General features: G+C 43.4%; 1 protein-coding gene across 3 annotated transcripts in view; it reads left to right on the top strand.

Moving 5' to 3' along the window:
• The window catches only part of ROR2 (receptor tyrosine kinase like orphan receptor 2), a 234,745-nt gene that overhangs the window by 171,264 nt on the left and 36,637 nt on the right, over positions 1-26,844 (top strand). For 2 of the 3 annotated variants that reach the window (XR_011484964.1, XM_070459418.1), the window contains exon 2: positions 10,230-10,307. Coding sequence is in view for 2 of the 3 variants with exons in the window: in XM_070459418.1 (XP_070315519.1) it covers positions 10,230-10,307 (78 nt within the window). In the remaining variant the exon portion in view is untranslated. Of the gene's footprint in view, positions 1-10,229; positions 10,308-14,094; positions 14,325-15,045; positions 15,140-26,844 lie in introns of those variants that run through there. The other variant, XM_070459419.1, reaches the window with a different exon arrangement.

Below are 26,844 nucleotides of genomic sequence, written 5' to 3'. Positions count from 1 at the left end.
TGTGTGTGTGTGCGTGTGTGTGTGTGCACGTGCGTGTGTGCACACACGTGCCCCTGTGGAGGGACTGGAGAAGGGACTCTGGCTGCTCCTCTGGGGGAGGTGGAAGGTGCTGGAGTTGTTGAGCATGGAAGCATCCATTCATTCACCACGTGAGCAACCATCAGGGTGTGCTTCAGGTGCTGGGGAGAGAGCAGTGAGGAGACAGGCTGAACCTCCTGCTCTCAAGATGAGGAAATGGAGTCAAACTAGTGAACAGATCATCATCTCTTGGAAATGCTAAGGGGGATAGAAAAATTGGAAGCAGGTTAAGTAGCAAGATTGTATGCATAATGTGGAGGGAAGTGTTTGGCATGTTGAATAAGGTCCCCTTTCTTCCTGACCATCACCCCCTATGTAACCAGTCTTCTCACCTCCATCATTACAGATGCCTCTCTGCCCATTTATGAATGTAGAATAAGTGGGATCTCACAATGCAAGATATTTTGAATATGTATCTTCTTCTACTCACCCTTTGGCTTTTTAAATTCACCCCTGCTATTGCAGGCAATGGTGTTTGATGCTCCATTTAGAGGTCAAGTGTTTCTGCTGCATGGACAGCAGTGGGAGGGGAGAATGGACCCACAGAGGTTTGGGGGAGGGCAGTCTGTGATCCAGCAGGATCAGAGCTGCTGGGACTGTGTGTGACCAGGGAGGGGGAGAGCATCACATTCTGATGCATTTTGAAGACAGAGCATAAAGAGCGTTTCTTGATGGATTGCCTGTAGGGTGTGAGAGGGAAAGGAGTCAGAGATGACCAGGATGTGTGGCCTTAGCCCGTGAAAGGGTGGAGCCAGAGTTTAGGGAGGCTGGTGACTTCAGGGGAGTGGTCTGTGAAGGAAAGCCGCATTGTGTTTTGACAAGCTAGGCATGATGTGTCTATTAGATGTGTAAGTGGAGATGCAAGCAAGCCATCCAGTTTCTGAGCCTGGCTTTCCATGGAGAGGTCCAGCCAGGACAGGTGCACTGGGGAGTCATTTGAAGTCAGGTCACTAAAGAGACAGGTACAGAAAGAGGGGGAAGCCTTTGCAGGCCCGGCTCTGGGGCACTCCAGCATTTACAGGGCCAGAGACGAGGAGCAAGCCCTGAGCAAGAGGGACTGAGGCAGGAGAGGATCCAAACACGGAAGGTCAAGTGAAGGGAGCTGCGAGGATGCTGTGCATCATGTAAAGTGGGCAGCCCTGTGTAAAAGCTGAGCAGCATCCTTACCAAAAATGGTCAGACGACTGCTCTGCATCCTCCCCACCCCCGCCACGGCATTCCCTCCGGCCGGCCATGCCGCTCTTTGGGAAGAGTGATGGTGGTGTAAATATTATGAGAAAGAAGGAATGCCAGCCTGAGAGGGAGGGGTCTGGTAAGATGCCACAGCTGCTGCTGGGAACCTTGGGGAGATGAAGCTCAGAGGACAGCGGTGTCTTCAGCTGATGTCTGTTTGAGGGCAGCCACAGGGAGACACCTTCAAAACGAAAGAGTTGGGGTGCTAGAGTCATTAGCAGGTTGTTGGCAGGTCCCTCCAGCATGTGGGTAAGCCCACACCCGGCCCTTCTGTACTTCGTCCAGGTCCCCTGTTTATTCTTTCTTGTTGAGGCTTTCTCTGCTCCATGCAATTGCAAAAAGCACTTTCAAATCAACTTTACTTATAAAGATATTATTAATTATTGAAGATAAATAGCACTACCTGTTATAGATTGAATCATGTCCCCCTCAAAATAGCTATAATGAAATCCTAACTCCCAGTATCTCAAAATGTGACCTTATTTGGAAATAGTTCTTTATGGAGGTATTCACTTTAAAATGAGGTCGCGGCTAGAGTGGGCCCCCACCCACTGTGACTGGGGTATGCACACAGAGGGAAGACCATGTGTGGACACAGGGAGAAGTTGGCCATCTACAAGCCAAAGAGAGAGGCTGCAGGAGAAACAACCCTGCCAACACTTTGATCTTGGACTTCTGGCCTCTAGAATGGTTGTCTGAGCCACCCAAGCTCTTCCACTTTGTTGGGGCAGCCCTAACTCATATAGGGGCTACCTTAAAAACAATTCACTGCTGTCATCTTTGATTATAACAGATGTGTTTCCTGTTTGTTTCTATGAACTCAAAGTGTTCACTGCCAACAAAACCTCTGCTTTCAATTATGCCAGCTGGTTGACCTGCTCTGGGGATGAGACCAGCCTCTGGCCACATAGGTATTGAAGGTATTGAAGTGTTAGTTGTTTGTGCTTGCATGTTCTTAGTTAGTGTCCACCTATTTGCAACCCCATGGACTGTAGCCCACCAGCCTCCTCTGTCCGTGGAATTCTCCAGGCAAGAATACTGGAGTGGGTTGCCTTCTCCAGGGGGATCTTCCTGAAACTGGGATCAAACGCAGGCCTCCTGCATTACAGGCAGATTCCTTACCATCTGAGCCACCAGGGAAGCCCCTCTGGACACATATGCTGGACACAAATTCCTGGCTGAAAGAGGGTGCTGCAAACCTTTGGAACCGCTTCCCTTTGGGTCTCATTCACTGCATCATGAGATTTCTCCAGACAACTATGAGTTCCAAGGCTGCTAGACCTGCAGCACAAGAGTTTAACTCTCCCTGAAGCAAACAGAAAGTAACCTCCAACATTATCATGGGATAATATGCAGTCTCTTTTTCTATAAGTGTTTTTAAAAAAAAAACCTTTTCACTCCTTACCTTTAATTAAACACCTTCTAGAGGTTTGAGATGAAAAAAAAAAAAAAGATTCCTGTGTGCATGGAAATAACTGATACTCCAAACAGTCTTCTGTAAAACCAAATGGAAACAATGAGCTTGGAGTACTTACCCGGCATTTCTGTTTGCTCCTTTTGTGCAAGTTTTGCTGCAGTAACAAGCAGGAATATCACTGGAATAGGAGCCTGTGTCGTAGTGAAGGGTGTTGGGGTCTCACCCTCCCAGTCACATATGTTGTGGGTGGAGCCTCCTGGCTTCCCAGCCCCCTGCCACCATGGCCAGGGGTTGCAGGTGTTGGGAAAGAGACAAGATAGATGAAAGGACCCAATTCAGCCTCCTGAGCAGCTTCATCCCCACTCCAACCAGCTATTCACTTGGCCCTTGACAGTGGTACCTTTGTTGAGGGTTCTGGGGGGCTGTCTGTGACAGAGGTAGAAAAAGCATTATGACAGCAATATTGGAGGGAATTGGGTTTGTGCCTGGATCATTTGGGGGGGGTTTGATATTTTTGCTGTAGAAGTAGAATCAAAGCAAAGGTTAAATTGGTGAGAGACACTGCTTACTCCATTTTCAGGCTGTTGGATTTAACTTTGTATTACCACAGCAGAGTTAGGTCTGCCTTTTAAGGAATGTAGACTCAGAGGCTAATATTTACTCAATTCGAAGTTCAAAATAATGAAATGAAAAATTACAAACTGTTAAGACGATTGCCGATTAGGTACTGGCAGCTCACCTTGAATGCTGTGTGGTTTTCTAGCTGGCAGTTGAGACACACGGTATAACATTTTAATGAGCATATTCCCAGAAACATTATCGAGTCTCTTTACTATGGACATACTTTCTCTGGCCCAGTTCCCAGGCTAATGGACTCACCTTTTAGGATTTTATACTCTGCTCCTTTCCAGTTATTAGTTCTTTTTCCTTAACTGTTGCATTTCCAGCATCACGGATGTTTTTGATTTGACGTGTTGCTGAGCTAAGTGATTGTTCTGGAACACATGATGGATGTTTCCAGTTGCCAGTGGATATCCTGACTTCTCACACAGCATAACTCATCATAAAATCCATGCTTGCCCTTCCAGAGGCACCCGGCATGTCACACAGTCTCCCTTCCAGACTGTGGTCCTTTGCCCATGTGCCCTTGACTGCTGTTCATTCTCATATTCTGGAAATTACACCTTCATTTAGGATGACCAAATCCAAGAATGCCAAGCTTTGGTGAATGAAATACCCCCACTAATTAAAAGGAGACTGCTTTGAAGTTGTCCAAATAGGCCAGAGACTGCATCTAATTAAATCACAACGAGTGTACTGATTCAGATGAACAGGTTAGAGATTAATGAATGAATAGTCTGAATAACAAAACATTTTTTTAAAGAGAAACACAAATCAAAAGCAGAGTAGCACATGGACTCAAATCCAAGAGTGTGAGTTGAATTTCATTAGTAAATTCTCTCTTAATCGTGTCTCTGCTCTTAATGAGGTAGCCGTGGTACAATACCAGAAAGGAGCCTGGAAATCAGGACAGACCCATCGGTACTTTGTGGATCTGAATTTCTCTTATCTTACTGATGCCTTAAATCAAGATGTCATTTCAGTGGACCACCTTGAGAGGTCTGCAGAAGATCCTGTTTGTCTGGGGCACAGTTTCTGATTACTCAGAATTTGTCCATGTTTGGGGCTGGGTGTGCATATCCAGCTGTCGAAGGCCTGTGGGAAACCTTGACTTCTTAACAAGCCCAGCAACATCAAAAATGCATCCTTTCATATGGTCCTTATGATGAAACCAGTTGGTTCAGCCCTGAATACATAGGACATTAATAAGTGCTGCTAAGAACACACGCTAAGTACTAGGTTAGGAGCCGATATCACCATGCCATAACAATTTACGTCCAGTTTAGCTCAAAACCCTGCATTCTCAAAAGTGATTTAATTGCTGAGCATTCCCTGGCATGTTACTGAATCTTTGAACCACCTATATCAGATCCTATGAATCTGTGTTGTACACATGGTTAGTGCTTATGCCTGGCTTGCACCATTAAGGCCACTTAAGTGGAAATAGGCTCTTTCTTATGGCTCTTCTTTTTAAAACATGTCTTTTAATGATTTTATTTATTTATTTAATTTGTTTTATTTTTGCTGGGCCTTTATTGCTGCTCAGGCTTTTCTCTAGTTGCAGTGAGCGGGGCTACCCTCTAGTTGCAGAATGTGAGCTTCTCACTGTGGTGGCCTCTCTCGTTCCATAGGATGTTGTCTAGGGCGTACAGGCTTCAGTAGTTGTGGCTTCCGGGCTCTAGAGCACAGGCTCAGCATTTGTGGCTCATAGGCTTCGTTGCTCCTCGGCAGGTGGGATCTTCCCGGATCAGGGATTGAACTCGTGTCTCCTGCATTGGCGGGTGGATCCTTTACTACTGAGCCACCAGGGAAGAGCACCCCCCTTACAGCTCTTTTTCACTTGTGAGCCTTGGTTAAGAGCTTGACCAATGTGATAGGATGTGTAATTGTTCTTCAAGAAACTTTTTACTGTGTGAAGATAGGTCAGGAGTTTACATATTCCTCACACTCTGTCTCCTCTTAATATTAAATCTTATGTTAGTGTGGTACATTTGTCACAGCAGATGTGCCAAGATCAACACATTGTTGTGGTTGTCATTTAGTCACTAAGTCGTGTCTGACTCTTTTGTGACAGCGCAGACTTAGCCTGCCAGGCTCCTCTGTCCATACATTATTCTTTACTAAAATCCGTACTATTCATCTTTCTTTGAACTTTACCTGGAATCCTTTTTCTATTCTAGGATCCCACCCTGGTTACCACATTGTAGTTAGTCTTTGCTCTAGGCTTCAAAGTGTAACTTTAAAAAACTATTTATTTATGAATTTGTATTTTTTTTTTTTAGACTGTGCTCTGTGGCATGTGGGATCTTAGTTCCCCAACCAAGGACTGATCCCATGCTCCCTGTATTGGGAGCACAGAATCTTAACCACTGGACCGCCAAGGAAGTCCCTAAAGTATAATTTTGACCTGGATCAAGCTATACACTTAATGTATCATTGCAAGGCAATGAGTCACAGTTAATTTTTTTTTCATATTAAATATTCTCCTTTCTTCAAACATCAAAAAACCAATAAGGAGCTAATAAATCACCACTACCTGATTGATGCTATCAAAGATTTGATAGTAGCTATCAAAGATTTCCAGTAGCTTTACATTGTTTTGCTGTATTTTTTTTTTTTAGATGAAGTTCACTCATGTCCAGTGGAAAAAGTTAGACCATCCACATTCTTAATGGACACGTGTGGAATTAGTAGCATGGCTTTTAGAGTATTTACCAAAACGAAGGACCTGTAATTTGCCCTGAGGAGTAACCTCATTTCAGAAAACAATAATTAAGTCCTGAGGAGTTAGGGCAGCCGAGTCCTCCCAGAGCTTTTTCTCTCTTCAGGTCTTCCTTATCTTCAGTCAGCCAGCTGGGGGAAAGCATGCCAGCACCAGGTAAATCCAAGGGGGACTTTGTATAAAGAAGCTTTCAGGACACCCACTGGGAGCCGTGACTTGACTCACACAGCCTTGGACCAGTCACTGCCTGGACTGGACTGGTAGAGATTGCCAAGGTGGGTCATGGGATGAAGAAGGTGAATAGAAGTCCTTTGTCCAGTCTTGGTGACCTGGAGAAGATCATGCTAGTTGGGCAGAAGCAGTGGCTCCTAAATGCAAGGTGGTGAAATGCTTCCTTTGTCCTTGTCATGAGCTGCAGCAGGAATGTGAACGTGTGCTGGCTTCTTCTCAGTGAGACTCTCAGCTCCTAAACCATCACATCTGTGGACCAGTAGTCCTGGTTCTCTAGCTTTTCATTAGTTCTCTGTCTTTTATCCATTAGTCATTGCTGTGTCTCCATGCATCCTCCACATCCTGTCTACTTGGGCAGCCAAAACTTCCCCACAGGGTCTGGGCAGTGGTCTGATGTGCTGATGAAGCATTTAAAGGCCTTTGCTAATCATCTAGTGCAATGTTCTTCTCTCCAGCCTTTTTTTTTTCTTTTTGGGAATGACATTTAAAAACTTGAATGAAATTGATGTTTGTTCAAAGAGCCACATATGATATATTCCATTTATATGAAATGGCCCCAATACATAAATCCATAAAGACAAAAAAGCAGGTTAGTGGTTACAGGGTCTGGGAGAGGTGAGATTGGTGGGGGAGACTGCTAATGGGAATAAGCTTTCTTTTGGAGGTAATAAAATATTGCAGAATTACATAGTGGAGATTGCTGAACAACCCAATATTAAAAACCACTCTATTACAGACTATAAAATGCTAAATTTTGTGGTATGTGAATTATTTCAATTAAAAACTTGGTGCTTGTTTATTGTACAGATGTTGAAAAAGAAAATAAAAGAGGACTTTTAAACTACCTATATAATTTCATATAACTAATAGCGGGTGACAGTTTTAGATGTTTCTGTTTTGTGTTTGTCTCATTTTTTTTTTTTTCCTTTGGTTGTTCTTGACCCTTTTAGGGCCAGGAAAAATCCTGTTGGAATCTGCTGAGAATCTACCTGTCCTCACTTGTTGGAGGTGCAGCATCTCAAATAAGGATAGCCATTCTAAAGTGTAGGATAATGATGATTTGTATATATATATATATATATATATATATAAAACTAGGTCTACTTCAGACTGTATATGGTGCCCTTATGTCTCAGTTAGGAAGCAACAACAGGGCCTAGTTTTGCTGAAACTTAAGGCCTCAATTCCAAGGACAGCAATGACTGGATATTGTGAATTTATTCACACATTTGACTTGCAGAGGAAATGTGCTAGAGCTCAGGCTCTGCACACTTTCACATCTAAGTCCCAAAGATTGGGTTCCCTGATATTAGCCTTGAAAATTAGTGAATCTTACCTGTTTTTCCAAATATGTAGATGATACTCTTTTGCTTAAATATCCAAACTAAATTTTGGCTAGGGTAAAGCTTAAGGCTGAAAGAAACTAAAAATCAATTCCCAGGGAAGGTACTGATCAGTGCAACATATTCAGGGAGAATCTCAGCATTTCTAATGTCAAAAGGGACTTTGCATGTCTCTGTGTGTGTGTGTTTGGGTGGTGGTGGGGTGACATCTGCTCATGAGTCAACAGAAATGTTTGTATCACCTCCGGCTCTTCTCCCACAAAGAGTGTGCGTGTCCACCCCCCAGCTCAGATGAATACGAAAATACGTATGCTTCCAAATTGAATGCTGCCTTGGAAGAGCTGGGGCTCTTTTACACAGTGGAATTGGGCTAATGTGCTTATTTTTCTACAGAGTATGTATTTATTTGACTGTTTCACACCATTTGTCAATTTCTAAGCAGTTAATAATTTTTATTCCTCTTTCAGATGTGTGTATATAGTACAAGTGTGTTTGATTTCCTGTGGTCTCTCTACATTTAAACAGTGCTGAGTGATGGTATGTGTAACATGCCAATTTAAGATTTCAAACCCAAACTGAACCACATTGATTGCCCTGTATGGCTTATGCCTGTCTCTGTCCTGTAGCAGCCCCGGATTCTGTCTAGGTTTTAGTCTTCACTAGAGATGCAGAAGCTGATATCCTCCAGCTGTTTACAGTCCCTTGAGGAGAATTAAAATGTATGCAACTGTTGATTCAGGGGATGATGTAATTGCCGTAGGAGAGGTGTATGGTTTGGGGGATAGTTTTAGAGAATAAAGTTGTTACTTCTGAAAGATTGATCAAGGATGTTTTGTGAAAGGTGGTGTGAATGTGTGACTTCTGACACGTGGGTAAGTTTGGACTAGCAGTGATAGAAAGAAGGAATCTTCCATAACGGAATGTGAAAAGCCATGGGCCCATTTCAGAAATAATCCCCCTTCTTGGTTGCTTGGAATTGGGCCTGAATTCTAAGGGCGTTGCAAGCTGATGTCACCTCGCATGTCCTGGGATTTAGGAACAAGTGGGCAGAGACGATCCACTTAGACACATGGGTACCTGTGGGTGTAAACCGGCCAGTGTTCGTTTAGCTAAATAATTTAAAGCATCTTGTGTACCCGAATTCTGTCTGAAAATCACTTGTACTCCACTTTTAGGTCTCCGTTTTTTTGAGTAAGGCCTCGTCTTAAGGGTTGGGGGTGGTTCCTGAAGTGTCTGGGTGCTTTGTTTGTTCTCACCTCTCATTTAAGGGAGACAAGTTGGGTCACCCAATATTGAATTATAAACTGCCTTTTTTTATAATAATTTTTTTTAATTTTTGTGGTAAATACACAAAATTTATCATCTTAACCATTATTAAATGCACAATTCAGTGGCATCAAGTACATTCACCTTGTTGTACAACCATCACCAATATCCATCTTTAGAACTTTCTCATCTTACCAAAATGAAACTCTGTCTATATCAAACACTTAACTGTCCATTCTGCCTCCTCCAGCAACCTGTCATCCACTATTCTACATTCTGTCTATGAATTTGACTACTCTAGTAGTTCACAGTATTTGTTTTTCTGTGTTGTTTCACTCAGAATAACCCACCCATGTTGCAGTATGTATCGGGGTTTCCTTCTGTCTAAGCCGTGTCACTTGACATCATGTGTGTGTCCCGCTCTTTGATACTGTCAACCTAGATTCATCCAGATGTGTTGTCGGCATCACCCTGACAACACATGGCTTCGCCATTTCTACCCCCACTCTCCACCTCCAACCAACGGGACCCCAGCCAAGGCCAAGGTATGAGGTGAAAGTCTTCAAAATAAACTGCACTGGGATATGCAGAAAGGACTATATGAGGCCCCAAATGGTTTCAAGGTCATCAGTCACACCTACCCATCCCTCCTGGCATTTCAGAACAGGGGACCCATGACTTTGTGCTGTACTCTCACTTGAACAGACCAGCTCTGCTCTTGCCCTTGGAGTTTATGACTCTGGGGGTGACTGCTTCTGCTAACACAGTCTCTGAGGAAGTGGGGTTACTATTGCCATAAAGATGAGAAACTTCTGTCTTTATGCTTATTGGGTAGATCAGTTCTTGGCTGTTGGCTGCTGATGAGTCTGGGGGCTGGGGTAGGCAAGAGGGAATGAGCTGCTGAAGAAACTCTCCAATTCTGAATTTATTCAGAATTATAACGGGCCTATATATCCGAAGGACCACCTGCTGACTCTGGCTCCAGAAGTGTTTAATTTTGCCAGCTGGTGTTTTAATCTCTCTCTCTTTCCCAAAATGAAACTTGGGCCACGTGTTTGCTTCCTCCATACCTGCTGTAAAGCATTTGCATTTTGCCTGGAATTGCAAAATGATTGCAAAATTGCAGGAATCACTTTTGCTTTTGGATCAAATCTGATGCTACAAAAGCCCTGTGAATATTACCATAACACCTTATCCCTCTAGGTGTTCTATAAACAGTGGGCAGTTTTGCTAAAACACTATTGTCGTTGTGTGAAAAGCAGAAAAAAGGCCCTGAAGGGAAGTCTCATAAACGTGTGTGCTGTGTTCTCTTGCCCAGGGCAAGCGGAAGTTCCTGACTCTAATGATCCTTTGGGACAACTGGATGGACATGACAGCCCTATCCCAACTCTGAAAGGTAAACTGTGAAGTGTTCTCTGAATGCAAGCATTTGAATGTGTTTTCAGAGTACCATGCAGCGTGATTCACTGTGCCACTATACTCAAGGCTTGACCTGCGGAAATGGATGGTCAGGGTCTCCCATGGCCCAGTGCTGCCCCATAGGTGGGTGTAAAGCTGAATTCCACCTCTGTACCCCAACACTGAATCATATCTCAGAGACAGAGTTTGTAAGCTGAATTCCACCTCTGTACCCCAACACTGAATCATATCTCAGAGACAGAGTTTGGGGTGAAGTAGATAAGAATAACTTCATTGCTTTGCCAGGCAAAGGGGGCCACAGCAGGCTAATGTCCTCAAGACTACAGGTCCCAACCTGGAGTGGGAAATGAGAAGTTTTATATGCACTAATGGTTCAAAGAACTTCGTGGTTCAAAGAGGGAGTGATCAGCTTGTGGACATTCTTCTGATTGATTGGTGGTGAGATAAGTAGGAGTCAGCACCATCAATCTTCTGGTTCCTACTGGTCTGAGATCTATATGATTGTGAGCAGCGTTCTGTTAACTTCTTCTACCTGGTAGGGGTTTCAGTATCTGCATAACGGCTCAAAGATATTGTTATGTGTACCACTTGAGGAGAAACAATGACCCTACTCCAAAGTCGCACTATTTTTTTTTTTTTGACAGCTCCTCCTTTGTCTCTGCATCTCCTCCCTTCCCTGATTAAGCAACTGTCTGAACCTGCCCACTGGAACTCAGGCAAGGTCATGAAGGCTGCTGTTGTTGTTTAGTCACTAAGTCATGTCCTCCTGTTTTGTGACCCTGTGGACTGTAGCCACCATGCTCCTCTGTCCATGGGGTTTCCCAGGCAAGAATACTGGATTGGGTTGCCATTTCCTTCTCCAGGGCATCTTCCCAACCCAGGGATCGAACCTGTGTTTCCTGCATTGGCAGGCAGATTCTTTACCACTGAGCCACACGGGAAACCCTGTCATGAAGGCTAAATGAAACCTGTCTCCTGTAATCAAGAAATGGGGGGATACAGAAAGGCTTTTGTGCCCAGGAGTCCCACAGGGTCCTGCTTGGTATCAGGTGCAGTGGCATGCCTCTTGACACAGTTTTGAAGCTATTGAAAGCTGGGTGGAGTTTGTCAGAAGCTGGTGGGTGGGGGAGATGAGAGGGCAGGGGTGGACAGATGGCCGCTGAAGGGAAGGAGATTGAAGGGAGCTCTATGGGCCCGAACAGAGCCTTAGGACCTGGACTCCTGGCTTGGCCATGAAGTCTCCTGCTGACAAGGTCTTCTCGGGCTGTTCTCCAGATGTCATTGTCCAGACTAGGGAGCGTCTCAGGTGGGCAAGCGGCCCTCCGCCACAGGTCACCAAGGAGCAGGTTATTTGTCTTATTGCTCCGGTCTTTCCCAGAGGTCACTGCCAAGATCACTGCTCACTTGGCACACTTTGTAGGCATCTTAGATTTGAAAATCAGTAGACGTCATTTCCTGTGATGCAGCCCAGTCACTTGAGGAAGTGGTGCTTCGCTTCCTTCATCCGCTGTCACCGTATTGCCTCAGTCAGCTCAGGCTGCCACAACAGAACACCACAGGCTGGGTGGCTTAATCAACAGACATTTACTTCTCACGGTCCTGAAGACTGGAAGTCTGAAATCAAGGCGCTGGCATTGCTGGGTCCTAGTGGCATGCTAGGTTTGTAGACAGTGCAGTTTTGCTGTGTCCTCACAGAGAGAGAGAGAGAGAGAGTGGACTCTGGTCTCTTCCTATCTTATAAAGACTCGAATCCCATCATAGGGATCCCACCCTCATGACCTCATCTAACCCTAATTACTTCCCAAAGGCCTCACCTTCAAAGGAGGCACCACTACCACACACGTGGTTAGGCTTCAACATGTAAATTTGTGGGCACGCCATTCAGTGTATAATAATTAACTGTTAAAACAGCCACTTTATTTCTGTTTACTTTCTTTTTGTTAGCATTATTCAGAGCTCAGACACCCATACATTTCTCAGCCCCCTGCATGTTGAGGGTCCCTGTGTCCCCTCAGGAATGTGTTTGCCTCCACATGTCCAAGTCTGGGTCTCCTGGAGACTGAGCAGAAACGACTCAAGCCCACCAGTCTCAGCTGAGCGGAATAGATGTCCTTCTGTGTCCTGAAAGAACCTCTTGGGATCACACAAGGAACTTCCACATTCTGGCCTCAGAATAGTTGTTTACATTCACAGAAATAGAGTCGTAGATGTAGAAAGCAAGTGTATGGTTACCAGGAAGGATGGGGGCGGGAGGGATAAATTGGGAGGATGGTATTGACATATTCACGCTGCTACATGTGAAATAGATAACTAATAAGGACCTGCCGTATAGCACAGGGAATTCCACTCAATATTCTGTAACGACCTATATGAGGAAAGAATCTAAAAAAGAATGGGTACATATAGATGTATAACTGATTCACTTTGCTGTATGTCAACTATGGTCCAAGAAAAATTGTAAAGCAAATGAACAAACAGGGTGTGTGGATCTCCTTGCTATTGGTGGTGCCTTGTGTATGGAGGCTCCTTGATAATGATTTTCCCCTTTTGTATCTTATGCAGAAAATATACAGGTTAGTTTCCTCACATTGACCCCCTTGCAGTCCTACTGTGGTCACTGTGACCTTGTACAGAGTCAGGATATTTGGAGGAGAGGGCCTCTTTTGGCTAGGTAGGGACGTATCTCCATGGCGACCAAGGTCAGGGCTCTGGAAACTTGTGTACTACACTGGGCCTTAGGATAGATTTCTTAGGAAGAAATACAGAATACAAAAGCATTTCTTAGGAAGAAAGGTAGTTTTTGGTGGTTAGATTCTGAAGTCATTTTTCCTAAGTGTGATTGAGCCCGCAATCTAGTGTTATAGAGACTCAGATCCCATCATAGGGGTCCCACCCTCATGGGTCATGGCTCTTGCCCAAAAAGGGACTTGCCCCATTCTTCCCTTGTGCTCCCCTGGCCTCCTCCTCACACCCTCAGTGATGGAAGGAACTGGCCTGGCAATGCCAGACTTATTAATCCATGCACTATTTTTTTTTTTTGTTTAAAGAGCTTCAGGGAGCATTACTACTTGGCCACATTTGGCTTAAATCATATATAAAAAGTAATAATAGTTGAATGGACTGTATGAGCTATTTCTTTAATCCAGTTACCATTTATGATGCCCATGCATCTATAAAACTGCAGGCAGGTGAAAATGGCTAGCGGGCAGTCTGTCACTGAACGAAACAGAATCTAAGAATTAGTTACCAGTGTAAAAAGCATTTGAGTTCAGATATACTGAGCCAGGATTGAGCACTTAACATATAACTTGTGGTTGGTATTCAGAGAGGGAGATCCCAGAGCGATATAGAAGGAAAAACAGAATGCAAAAGCATTGTGATTTACAGATGAAACGTTTGCCTGAAATTTCTATATGCCAAAGTACTGTCATGGTTAGTACTGAAGCTGGCCTTAGGACTCTGGTAATAGTATTTAACAGGAGTTTTATATTCTTTGCTATATTAGATACACTATTTATTATTATTATACTTAAAAAAGTGTTTACTTGGCCTAGAAACCATTTGCTCTTTTGTTCCAAGGCTGTATTTTAAATGCATATGTAACCGGTTTTGTAAAATCAGTACTTTGGAATGTGTGTGGGCAGTGGATCATTTCTGAGAGCCTGGGCTGGTGGTGCTCATCTTGTTCATCTTGCGTCTTCCAAAAATAGACCCGCTTGCTTGTGTCTCCTGCCTTAGGAGAAGGGTGCTCATCATCCTGGCTGAAACCAGAAGGGGATTTCCTGACTCTCTGCACTTGAAGCTGTGTTGCAATTAGAGGTGATCTCAAGGGCATTCTAAATCACAGGGCAGGAGTTGATGCCTTACTCACCAGGCTGCCCCCTGCTATTTGTGACATGTTATGTTGTGGAGCTGAACTGAAACTTCCTGGGACAGAGAAAACAAAGCTATCAGCAGCAGAGTTCACCCTGTTGGCATGGAGACCATGCCTGAGGTCTGTTTCCTGGGTGCCTGATCCACCTAGATGCAGGGATTGATTAGCATATGTGTTGGGTGCATTTCTGGTTTATTCTGGGACTCTTGGTGCATGTGTGAGTGTGTGTGAGCATGTGTGTGATAGTTTCCTGGAGTTTATGGAGAGTGAGGGTCTCCAAGGATGATGGGTTAACTTGAAAACAGCACTCTACTTGCAGACACAGTTAGCTTAGGTCTGTGGCTGGGAACTGGGGGCCAAGCTCAAGCTGTGAGTCTGGGCCCCTGCACCCCCCCTCTGAGTGGCCCATGGCTGGTAATGGAAATCTGGGGTTCCCCTAGACGGTAAGCAGAGAGTGTCCAATGTTGCACCACTTCCTTGGACAAATCTAATGTGAGTTTCTGGGCTCTGAGCCCTGGCCACTCTCGAGGTGAAGGCTGATCATTGAGCTCCCTTGATCCTCCTGCAGCCAGAATTTTCTGAGCCCATTGGGCTGCCCAGGATCTGAACAAACTAAACATTGTTGGGAGAAAGCGCAAACCTACAGATGAGAGATTTCAAAGCAAACAAGTCCTATGCAAGGTGGATTCGGTGGCATAGGACCTCATATACACATATGAGAGCCCGCTCTGTGGGAGGGCAGGGACGCAGCCTGCTTCTCGGAGTGGTGGGGCCAGTGTGGGCCTCCAAGCCTTCCTCTCTGCTTCTCCTTCTTCTCAGTGTCCCCCTCTCACTGTTTCAGGATAACTGCTACGGCCTGCACCTCAGCTGGGATGGAGTCATGGTAACTGGTGGCCAGTGCCTGGCTGGACCGTCCATTGTTGTCGCTACTGAAGGTGACAGACAGGCAGTCGTCCTTTCTCAATCCACTGGGTTTGAACACCAAACTGCACTGGCCTTGTTCTTGTGCTTGTCTAACGTCTGTCCCAGGTGTGTGCATCTGTGTGTGTGTTTCTGTCTGTAAGAACCCCCCGCCCCGCAACCCTGCCACCGAGAATTCAGCAGCTCATGTGTAGTCCCGTTGCCTGTTTTTTTGTGTATTTCTCTCCCTGAGTCTGCCCGTGTCATCTGGTTTTCTGGGTCTAGGTCTGTCTTCTTGTGCTTGACCATCTGTGTGTGTGTGTGTGCGTGCATGTGCGTGCGTGTGTGTGCATGCGTGTGTGTGCATCTGTGTCCCTGTCCCTTTAAGAGGATGTGCTACTGTCTGTTTTTCAGCCGTTCAGTCGTGTCTGACTCTTTGCGACCCCATGGACTACAGCACCCCAGTGTGACCCTGCTTGTCCAGTGGCCTCCCTCCTTCTCTCTCCTACTTTTCTTCTTCAAACCCACTATAGTAGTCTCCAAGGAGACTGTCATTACAAAGTACCACAAACTGAGTTCTGTACACAACAGAAATTTGTCCTCATGGTTGTGGAGGCCAGAAGTCCGAAGTCAAGGTTTTGGCAGGGTTTGTGCCTTTGGGAGGCTCTGTGGGAGAAACCATCCACATCTCTCTGAGCTTCTGTTTTGCTGGCAGTCCATGCAGGTCCCGGGCTTGAGGCCACATCATTCCAGCCTCTGCCTGTTTTCATGTGATCTTTTCTGTGTCTGTATTCAAATATCTCTCTTTAAAGAATACTAGACATTTGATTAAGGCGCATCCCTATGTCCTCATCTCAATTTGATTATATCTGTAATGACTCGATTTCCAGGTAAGGTCACGTTCACAGGTTCCCACTATCTCACTGGAGGAACACAGTTCACCCCACAATACCCTCTTCTCCTCAAACATTCTTACATACTTTTCTGCATCTCTCAGGTCCTTTAAATTTCATTTCCCCATTTTTCTCATTGTCTCTGATTCTCTTTCTTTCTAATCTCACACCCTCCTCTGACCCTGCTAAGCTCCTCCTCCCACCCTTTCTGCAACTGGTTCCGTGCAGACCACTAGACAACTCAGTGGGAGCGTCTAAGCCGGAGTGGCCCCTGCCACTGCCCCTGACTGATTTATTGGCCTATAAATACTTCCTTCTGGGAAAAGCAGCTTTATATCCCCCGTGCAGCTCTCGGGGTCCCCGCGTCACCTGCCCTTCCAGGCAGGTTGTTTTATTTCCCACCAGTCAAAGCCCTGTGACCTTGTGACCCTGGTACACATAGCTTTCCTTATCTTCTCCCCAGGCCAGCCAGAGTGACCTGGTAAACTAGTAAACAGGCAGATCCTCAGACACGTTAGTCATTTAACCACGTTGGTGAATATGTGAATGGTCAGTTGGGGTAAAAAAATCATTCATCACTGATCTGACTGTGAGGTCAGGAGTGGTGTCCTCTGGAAACGAGTTCTCCTGTTACCTCTGCCTTTAGTGTGTTTTCATGATTGGATTGAGCTCACTGTGCTGAGTTTAGGGGTAAGCAGAGAGCTGACCTGGGTACCAGGGAGATGGAATTCATTAGCATCAGCTGTTGAAGTGACTCCGCTGTGAGGAAGGGGAAACCCTTTTGGATAATCAAAAGGGAAGACTTCTCCTCTCTTAATGTTGTGGAGGACTGACCAGATCCAACTTAACTGGACTCTCAGTCATAGGTGCCTAGCTCCTCCCAGCCTGTTCAGTGTCAGCTGGAGAGGTTTGGAGCAACTCTTGAGGAAGCCTTTGTGAACTAGAAGAGAACTTGGCAATGGCTAGGACAAATACCATATTTCACACATAAAGGAAATGAAGCTGAGAGCTGAAGTGGCTGGCTGAGAGTTAACCACCAAGAGAAAAAGTAGTATTGTGCTTCGTCTCCTGAGAGCTTTCATTTTATTTTCATTTTGGCCTCCAATGAATGAATGATGGTTATAATGGTGGACCAAATTTATTTGGCCACCCTCCCACTTACATTTCATCCGAGTACTCAATAAAATATTCATCGAAGATGTAAATGATTAGATGAACTTGCAAGAGAGTTGGAGAAACGCCCAGGAGCCAGGATTAGGAAGGAAACAGAATTGTGATAGTCCTGGGCTGCTGAGGAAGGAACCACTGAGGTGTTCCATTCTGTTTGCAACCTTAGAGAATGGCACGATTTTCATGGGTAAAAGTTTATCTGAGATAAAGAGTTGGATTCTGCAGACGTCATGCTGTTATGACATGAGCTCTCCAACAGTGAAAGGCAGTGTCACCATGTGGCCGTGGGGCAGATGTGGATGCATCCATGGACTCTGGAGTAGAGGGGTACCAATAAGACGAGGACACCTTAGCAAAAGCTGGTACAGGCAAAAGACAACTGCAGACACATCAAATCCTTCCATGCTTTGATGCTGAAAGAGCTTACTGCTGCTGCTGCTAAGTCGCTTCAGTCGTGTCCGACTCTGTGCGACCCCATAGACGGCAGCCCACCAGGTTCCCCCGTCCCTGGAATTCTCCAGGCAAGAACACTGGAGTGGGTTGCCATTTCCTTCTCCAATGTGTGAAAGTGAAAAGTGAAAGTGAAGTCTCTCAATCGTGTCTGACTCGTAGAGACCTCATGGACTGCAGCCCATGGGGCGCCTCCGTTCATGGGATTTTCTAGACAAGAGTACTGGAGTAGGGTGCCATTGCCTTCTCCAGAAAGAGCTTACACTAGAGCAAATACCCAGAAGTAGAAAATCCTGATTTTGAGATTACATGAAATAACTAAATATGCTAAAGTTACTGATTTCACTGGAATTGGATGGATTACATTTCCTTCAATCAGGAGAAGTAAGGGGTCGAGACAAAAATTAAGTTTGATTTTAGGAAATGAAGGAATTTACATTTCTTGTATCTTAATATGGGCTTCTTTGGTGGTTCAGATGGTAAAGAATCTGCTGCAATGTGTGATACCTGGGTTCGATCCCTGGGTTGGGAAGATCCTCTGGAGAAGGGAATGGCAACCCACTCCAGTATTCTTGCCTGGAGAATTCCATGGACAGAGGAGGAAATTTTCACTCATTAGCCTAGGAAGGAGAGGGCTTGCCTCAAGCCTAGCTCCAGTTGGGACACACAGAAGCCTTTCCCACGAGAAATCAAATTTGGACCTGCACCTCGGGAAACCAAATTACATTACCAGAATGTTGTGGAAGAATCAAGAGCCCAAGGATTAACATAAAAATTTGGCACTGCCTATTTCAGGAACCCAGTCCTCAAGGGATTCCCACAGAAAAACCAGCCCTGCTGTGAAAAATTACAAAGTACACTCAGAGATGCCCAGGATGAGTGATGAGTTAGTAAACAATGAAACTGAAAGGATTAAAGGTAAAGGAAGAAAAAGCAGTGGTGGGTTTGAAATGGAACCAAAGAGACCTTCTAGAAATGAAAAGTGTAGCAGATAAAATGAGAAACTTGATGGATAGTAGATGGCACAGAGCAAACGATTATAAAAAGATAGGGAATGTAAAAGTAGGTGAAGAGCACGGATGGCTCTCATAAGGAAGTTCAGCAAATATCTAGAAGGAGATTTCAAAGGAGAAATAAAGGGGGAAGGGAGAAACAGTATTTCATGAGGTACTGATGGAGGATTTTATAGAATTCGTGGAAGGCATGAACCTTCAGATGTTGGGTATAGCACTGAGGCCTGCTGAGGCTAAAATAAAAATAAGTTCATAGCTAGCGATACTTTGGAATGGCAAAGACAAGGGAAATAGGAAAAGCAGCCAAAGAGGGGAGAGATCAGATTATCCACAAAAGAATGGTAAGACTTGTAACAAAACCACAAAAGACAGAGGACAGTGGTGTAATTGTCAGTCTAGAATTTTGTACCCAGCTGAACTGGTATTCGAGTGTGAAAGCAACAGATAATTTTAGACCATGACCAAGAGTGTTTACAACCTTTTTTTTACACAAAGAGCAAATGTGAATCAGGAAGAGCTCAGTTGAACCTGAGGGAAAGGAATGAGATGCAGGCAGTGTTGGCAAGGAAAGAAGTTGTTAACCAAGTTGGCAAAGCTAAATAAATTTTGTTATTGAAAATCATCTGTAATAAGGACCACTAAGGGCTTACAAATGGAGTGTAACTAAACATTGGGAAGCAATAATTCAAAGCTGTGGTGGTTGGGGTGGTGTTTGCAGCTTGCAGCATTTCAAGGTGCTTGTATTTCGTTGTATTTGGGAGACTTTACCAAATTAGGTATGCCTATAAAAAGTAAGAAAGCTAACTACTTAAGTGTAACTTTTGAACAAGTAAAGGGAGAATAAAGGGGGGAAAACAGAAGAAAACAGGAAGGAAGAATTAAAAAGCAAAATTAACACTTTAAAAATAAAACCTTTCAGTTAACAATCTCGTAGGTTAACACATGTAGACTTTTAAATTAGCGTGTTAAATTTATGTTATTTACAAAATTCATGTCTAGCGCATGCCCAGTTGCTTCAGTCATGTTCGACTCTTTGGGATCCTGTGGACTGTAGCCCGCCAGACTCCTTTGTTCATGGGATTCTCCAGGCAAGAAGACTGGAGTGGATTGGCATGCCTTCCTCCAGGGGATCTTCCTGACTCAGGGATCGAAACAGCATCTCCTGCCTTGCAGGTGGATTCTTTACCCACTGAGCCACCTGGGAAGCCCTCATGTCTAGTATATAATCAAAAAAATCATTAAAAGTTAAAAATACAGGGTAGAACTACATTAACCAAAAATACTCTGAGGTAACTATATTAACATCTGACAAAATGGTTTTTTAGACACAAAAGCCTTAAATAGTGATATAAAGACTATAATAATAAACTTGAAGTTTATTGCACCCAGGAACATAAGTTCCAGTATGCAAATTCAACTCCACAGAATTAATAATGACTATTTGGGTAGACTCCGGGAATTGGTGATGGACAGGGAGGCCTGGCGTGCTGCGATTCATGGGGTCGCAAAGAGTCAGACACAACTGAGCAACTGAACTGAACTGAACTGAACTGAACTGATTTGACATATACAGTATCAATTAGCATGTATCTCACTGAAAGTAAAGTTTCCCGATGACTTAGCAAGTAAAGAATCTGCCTGCAATGCAGGAAATGCAGGAGACAAAGTTGGATCCCTGGGTTAGGCAGATCCCCTGGAGAAGGAAATAACAATCCACCCCAGTATTCTTGCCTGGGAAATCCAATAGACAGAGAGACTGCTGGGCTACAGTCCTTAGGGTCACAAAGAGTTAAACATGACAGACCACACACAAACGCATGGTCACACATATATTGAAACTAAGTATTTTTAAAAATTTGAGGAACAAATTGACAAGTTTAATCTTTTGGGCATATTTAAACCCCTGCACTGAACAATTGGAGAAAATGCATTCTTGCCAATCAATGTGGAGCATTTCAGGAACTAACTGTACTAGGCTATAAAGCAAATCATAGTGGTATCAAAGAATTATCATTACATTAGACTACGTTTTGTGACAGCAGTGCAATTAAAGCATACCTTTAATAACTCATAACCACAATTTATAAATTATAAGAGAAGTGGAGTCTGACCGACCATATGGAGATTAAATAAATTAACTTATCTGATGGCTAACCCTTGGGAAATTTCTCATTTAATGCATCCATTAGAAAAGAAAAAGAAAATTTATCAACTGCAGAAGTTAGAAATATAAAGATTTGAATAGATAATTACAGTAGGAGAGGCTCAAGGGCCAGTAAACTTTCCTAAGGACTCTTGAGCTCATGAGGATTTCTTAAGGTGCAACCTAAAACAATAGTACTATTTCATGTCCATCATATTGGCAAACATTTTAAAGCCTGCCTCCCCCCCACCAAACACCAAATGCTGGCCAAGTCATAGGGGAAACCCTTTAACTCAGACACTTTTAGTGGAGTACAAATGGTTTCAAGCACTTTTAAGACATAGATAAGTGAAAGATTTCAAGGCCTATAACTTATCACTAATGCATGCAGGTAGATACTTGCAAGGTTACTCCCATACATGTACAGGATGAGATATATACAGGTTGTCATTATACACTGTCTGTACTAGCAAAAATGTAGAAACAAATTATTGCCCCTGAATTGGGAAATGGATAAAGAAATTGTGGTTTCTTTGTACAGTAGAATGTTATGAAGTAATTAAACAAATGAACTGCATCAACAGAGGAACCCCAAGCTGACTTTGAGTGAAAAAAAAATAGCAAAGATGGTCTGTCAGGGGAAATTATATAAATATAAAATGATATAAATATGCATTCAAGTAGTGCATACTCATTCTCTGGAGAAATAAGGGAAGGGTGTGCTTTAGTTACACTTCAGAATGTCTCATTTTTTTAATTACTGTGAGTCAACACTCAAAAAACTAAGATCATGGCATCCAGTCCTATCACTTCATGGCAAATAGATGGGGAAAATATGGAAACAGTGTCAGATTTCATTTTCTTGGGCTCCAAAATCAATGCAGATGGTGACTGCAGCCATGAAATTAAAAGACACTTGCTCCTTGGAAGAATGGCTATGACAAACCTAGACAGTATATCAAAAAGGAGAGACATCACTTTGACAAAGATCCATGTAGTCAAAGCTATGGTTTTTCCAGTAGTCATGTATGGATGTGGGAGTTGAACTATAAAGAAGGCCAAGCGCTGAAGAATTGATGCTTTTGAACTGTGGTGTTGGAGAAGACTCTTGAGAGTCCCTTGGACTGCAAGGTGATCAGTCCTGAATATTCATTGGAAAGACTGATGCTGAAGCTGAAGCTCTAGTACTTTGGCCACCTGATGTGAAGAACTGACACATTGGAAAAGACCCTGATGCTGGGAAAACTTGAGGGCAAGAGGAGAAGGGGGTGACAGAGGATGAGATGGTTGGATGGCAAAACTGACTCAATGGATATGAGTTTGAGCAAACTCAGGGAGATAGTGACGGACAGAGAAGCCTGGCGTGCTATAGTCCATGGGGTCTCAAAGAGTCAGACATGACTTAGTGACTGAACAACAACAACAGAGTCAAATATGGTAAAATCTTTGCATAAAATCTTGATGTTGCATACATGCATTCTAGTGTGTTAGTATCTGTATTTTCTTTGCAACATTTCAGTGTTAAAAATAGCTCAGAAATCATTAATGTTGAATAGGAAGCAAGAGGAGATATAAGCAGCATGAATTTTGGAAGCTAAAGGGCTGTATTATTGTTATTTGAAGAAACGATAAAGAAAATCTAAGACAATGAACTCAGAAGCTATCATAACTAAGGTAATTCAGTAAAGTGGCAAGGTAAAAGAAAAATATACACGAGGGACAGAATAATGGCCTCTCAGTGATGTCCATGTCCTAATCCCTGAACCTGGAAATGTGTCACCTTATTTCACCGAACAGGGACTGTGCAGATGGAACAAAGTTCAGGATTTTGATATGGAAATGATCCTGGATGATCCATATGGCCCAATGTAATCACAGAGGTCCTTGTAAGAGAAAGACAGGAAGGTCAGAGCCACTTGTTGGAGATGCTGATAATGGAAACAGAAGTTAGGGTGATATAAGGAAGGCACCATGAGCCAGGGCATGCAAGTGGCCTCCAAAAGCTGGGAAAGGCAAGGAAAAGACTCTCCCAGAGCCTGCAGAAGGAATACCATCCTGGAAACACCTTGATTTTTTGGACTTCTGACCTGTAGAACAGTGTGACAGTGTATTTGTGTTGTGTTACACTACTAAGTTTGTGCTAATGTGTTACAGCAACAGTAGGAAATGTGAACAATATGTGGAAATCTAATAGTTTTCCCATAATAAATGCACTTATCTCTCCATCAACATCCCAATTTTTAAGTGGAAGTTATCAGGATGATTCTACTGAAAGGGAAGTGGCCTTGAAATTAAGAAATATGCCCCCCAAAGTAACATTTGTTATTCTTGATGTCAAAATGTATTTCAATCATCTTAATGTAAAAAAAAAAAAAGATGTTGCCGTAGCAGCAGGCCAAGATCAGTGGTGTTAGGGGTGAGGTTAGCAATGAATAGAGGTTGTTTTGATGGGAGAATACCCTTTGTAGAGGTAACTTTCTGGCACAGAATTGACCCATGAGAAATAGAAAAGATCTGAGGACAAGAGGTTCTTGGCTGACTGCACAATGAGGGATCAGCTGGATGGATGTGTTTTAGGAAAAGCAAGGGACACCCCCCTTCAAAGTAGGGGAGAGTATAGGAAGGGAGAGAAACTTGAACCAGAATCAAGAACCAGAAGCCTTGATACCATGGGTATAAATTAGATTTTCTTCATTATTTGTCTTTCTGATTTCTTCCTGAGGGCTCATTTTTATTCACCTGCCTAGGGAGGGAGCTATGAATGTATGAAGTTGCCGTGTGATAACACGTGTGATAACACCCATGGTTTTGGTCTCTGAGTTTCCCGTAGAGCATGAAGGAGGCTGATTTCAGGCCTGGGTTGGGACATGGATGATATCCGTGGAGATCCTTCCTTTTGTCCATTCCCAGCTGGACAGGCCTTTTAATGCCATTGTACTTGGAACTCCCCAGATGTAGGTGCTGGTCACTTAGGAGCATTCTTTCCAGGCCTAGTGTCCCTTCCAGCAATGCTTCTCAGTGTTGTTTCTGGTCAGCTCTAAGTTCATTCTTGGATGGGTTTCGTTTTTCTCTTTCCTCAGCCCTTCAAAGCAGGGTTCTTGGTCTAGGCTGCACACTTAGAGCTTTAGACAAATTCCCAGGCACTTACTTGCATGATGGGCAGGTGAATATTTTTATCAGCTTCCAGGTGACCCCAATGTGAAGTCATTGTTGAACCCCACTGGTTTAGATAGTATAAAATGGAGAAGAGTTGTTAAGAACTCCACATGTGGACTAGATCACTTCACTAGCTTCCCCTTCATTTTCTGTAAATTGAGGAAGCTGTGACTTCAGGAGTGAGTGTTCATCTGGTTGAGAGTGAAGAGAATCCATATAAATTGGGCACCTCAGGGTGGAAGAAAATCAGAGGAAGTCTTACCCTAGGTCTGAACAAAGCTGAGGGTGATGGCTAGTACTTTTGAAAGGATGCTTTCAAGAGTGTGGCCCTCTTTCCCTTTGCCGGACATCTCCGCCTCCCCTCAACCTGCTTTTACCTGGTCTCACCTGGTCTCACCATGCCCATCCCTCCTCAGGAGGCATTTCCTGACCTAGGGACAACATTTTTAATGTTGTGCAGCCATCATTACTTTCTAGTTCCAGACATTTTCATCACCCCAAAGGGAGACCCTATACCCATTTAGAGTTACTCCTTAAATTCCCCTTCCCCAGCCCCTGGAAACTACTAATCTGTTTTCTGTCTCTGGATTTACCTATTACGGATATTTCATGTGAGTAGATATAACCAAGAGTGCTTTAAAGATTAAATCAACTGTGTAAGGGGCTTGATTCCAGCACAAATGGATTTCTCCAGTCCTTGTTAGCTAGAGTTGAATAAGCATTGGAAAGGGAAATGCTGGCACCATCCCTGGTTAAGCCATCTGACACCTGTACAGTAAGTCCCCTCCATATGGATGAGTTCTGTTCTGCTCTAGTATGCTCATAAGTCCAATTCACTCATGAGTCCAAAAAAGTTAACTTAGGTACCCAACTAATACAATTGGCTATATAATACTGTACTGTAATCAGTTTATAATATTTTCTATATAAATAATACATAAAAACAAATAAGCACAAAAGATTAAGAAAACATTTTCAACCTTACAGTACAGTACTTGGAAAAGTACAGTCGTACCAGCTACATCACCAACTGTTTTTGCCCTTGCTTCCAGACATCCTGGGCTTGAAATAAAGATACCATACTACTGTACTCTATACAGTTCTATACAGTAAAGTACACAAAAGCACAACCATTTGTAGAGGATGCATGCTTGTGACAATGTATGCCAGATATGTGAACTAACTTACATGATTAGACATGCGAATGCACGTTCAAATCTTTGAAAGTGTGTAACTTGCAGGTTCCGATGTAGGGGACTCACTGTAGATGGTTTCACAGTGCCCCATCCAGTGGGTCAGGGTTAACATCACACTCTCTGTGCCCACATGGAAGGCAAACCAAGAAGGAGGTCATCTTCCCTATTCTGCATTTCTCAGAAAAGGACCCTTCCTGCAAGAAAGACTACGTCTAAACCGTCATCACTTATCAATCAGGGGTGTAGGAGAATCTGTTCCCTGGAGTGGTGAAGGATTTCAGGTTTTCGTCCTCCTTCAATGTGAAAAAACAAGATAGTCTTGAAAAGAAGTAGACAGTGAGAGTCTGTATTTAGAGTAACAGGACAGTCTCGAACTCCCCCCAGGTTTCCTTCTATAAGTTGTACAAAAGGAACCCTCTCCTTAACTTTCTCCTCTGAGTGGTTCTCTCCCTGTCTTCTCTTTCTTGACTAATTTTTTTTTCCACATTGAAGAAGATCCTCCTATATCTTTCAGGATATTTAGATAATCAGAGGAGATGTCCCAGGTTGATATATGCAAATACCCTAAAAATGGAGGAAGGTGGTGGCAGAACTGCTTTTAAGCCAGCCCTCCAAATAGATGACTCAGTCTTAGCCCTCAAAACCCCAGGCCTGCTCCTTTTAGATTTCTGCTAGTAAGCTTGGAGACACAGATCCTTACACTCCTATGTCTGTGTCTTCCAGGAAGCCAGGAGTGTCAAAGGCCTTTGGAAAAACTTTCATCAGTGTAGAGATGAGAATTATAGTTAAACTTGTACCAGAAAGAAGAGATCATGGTGATTTTAATCTAATATGTCATTTGCTATTTTAAGTTATGATTTGATGACTATTTTACATGCCCTACTGTGCTTTTTAGTGTTATGAGACCTTAATGAAGCATTTGAATCTTAAACAACTTGTAGCTACTTGGGTTCTGGCCAGAACACAGTGAAACGACGTGTTTGCTATAATCTGGGCTGTCCAGATTATACCATAGCAACTGATTCAGACTGTCAGATCAGATCTCATTTTGTTTTCAAAAATGCAGGATCTAGTGCAGGAGCCTCAGCAGGAATGCAGGTCTCCCCATGTTGAGCCTGTGTGGTTAATAAACAACCATGACATCCAAAATGTCACCTGCTTGATTTAGCCTCTTTCCAGGGTTTTGTCATTAACATTTCAGTTACCTTCTGGCTTTGTGTCATCAATAAGAATTCTCTTGTACAGCTTAATTCACTGCATTAAAAGGGGGGTTGGCTAGCAGAAAATAAAGGTTGAACCTAATAATGTTGTTAATAATAATCACAAATAGAAATCAGCACTAGTTAGTGACACCTCTCTGCACAGATATCTACCCACTCTCTCTTGTGAAGGGAAACTATCTTCATCCTGAAATTCACAGCCTCCTGCCTCTTTAGCTTCTACCTATCTCCTTCACCCAGCCTGTGAAACTTATCCTCAGGGTCCACTAGAAATCCTATAATTTTTCATCCAGTTAAATCAGTAATACAGATATGTGCCATCTTTCCATCTTTTTACTTCTTTAGATAAAACAAACAAAAAAAAAAGAAACCAACCAGAAATCAAGACAAAAGATTTAGAACAGTGCTATCCTTTAAAGTCTTTTTTAGATTACTCTGTTGTCTTAGTTTGTTTGCAGTGATCTCATCTCCTGATGATTGATTGTCTTGTCTCTCTAGC

This window comes from Odocoileus virginianus, chromosome 31 (assembly GCF_023699985.2).
Source record: "Odocoileus virginianus isolate 20LAN1187 ecotype Illinois chromosome 31, Ovbor_1.2, whole genome shotgun sequence".
In the NCBI taxonomy this organism is placed as follows: domain Eukaryota; kingdom Metazoa; phylum Chordata; class Mammalia; order Artiodactyla; family Cervidae; genus Odocoileus; species Odocoileus virginianus.
Note: the sequence above shows the minus strand (reverse complement) of the source record. Positions and strands in the feature narration are given on the sequence as shown.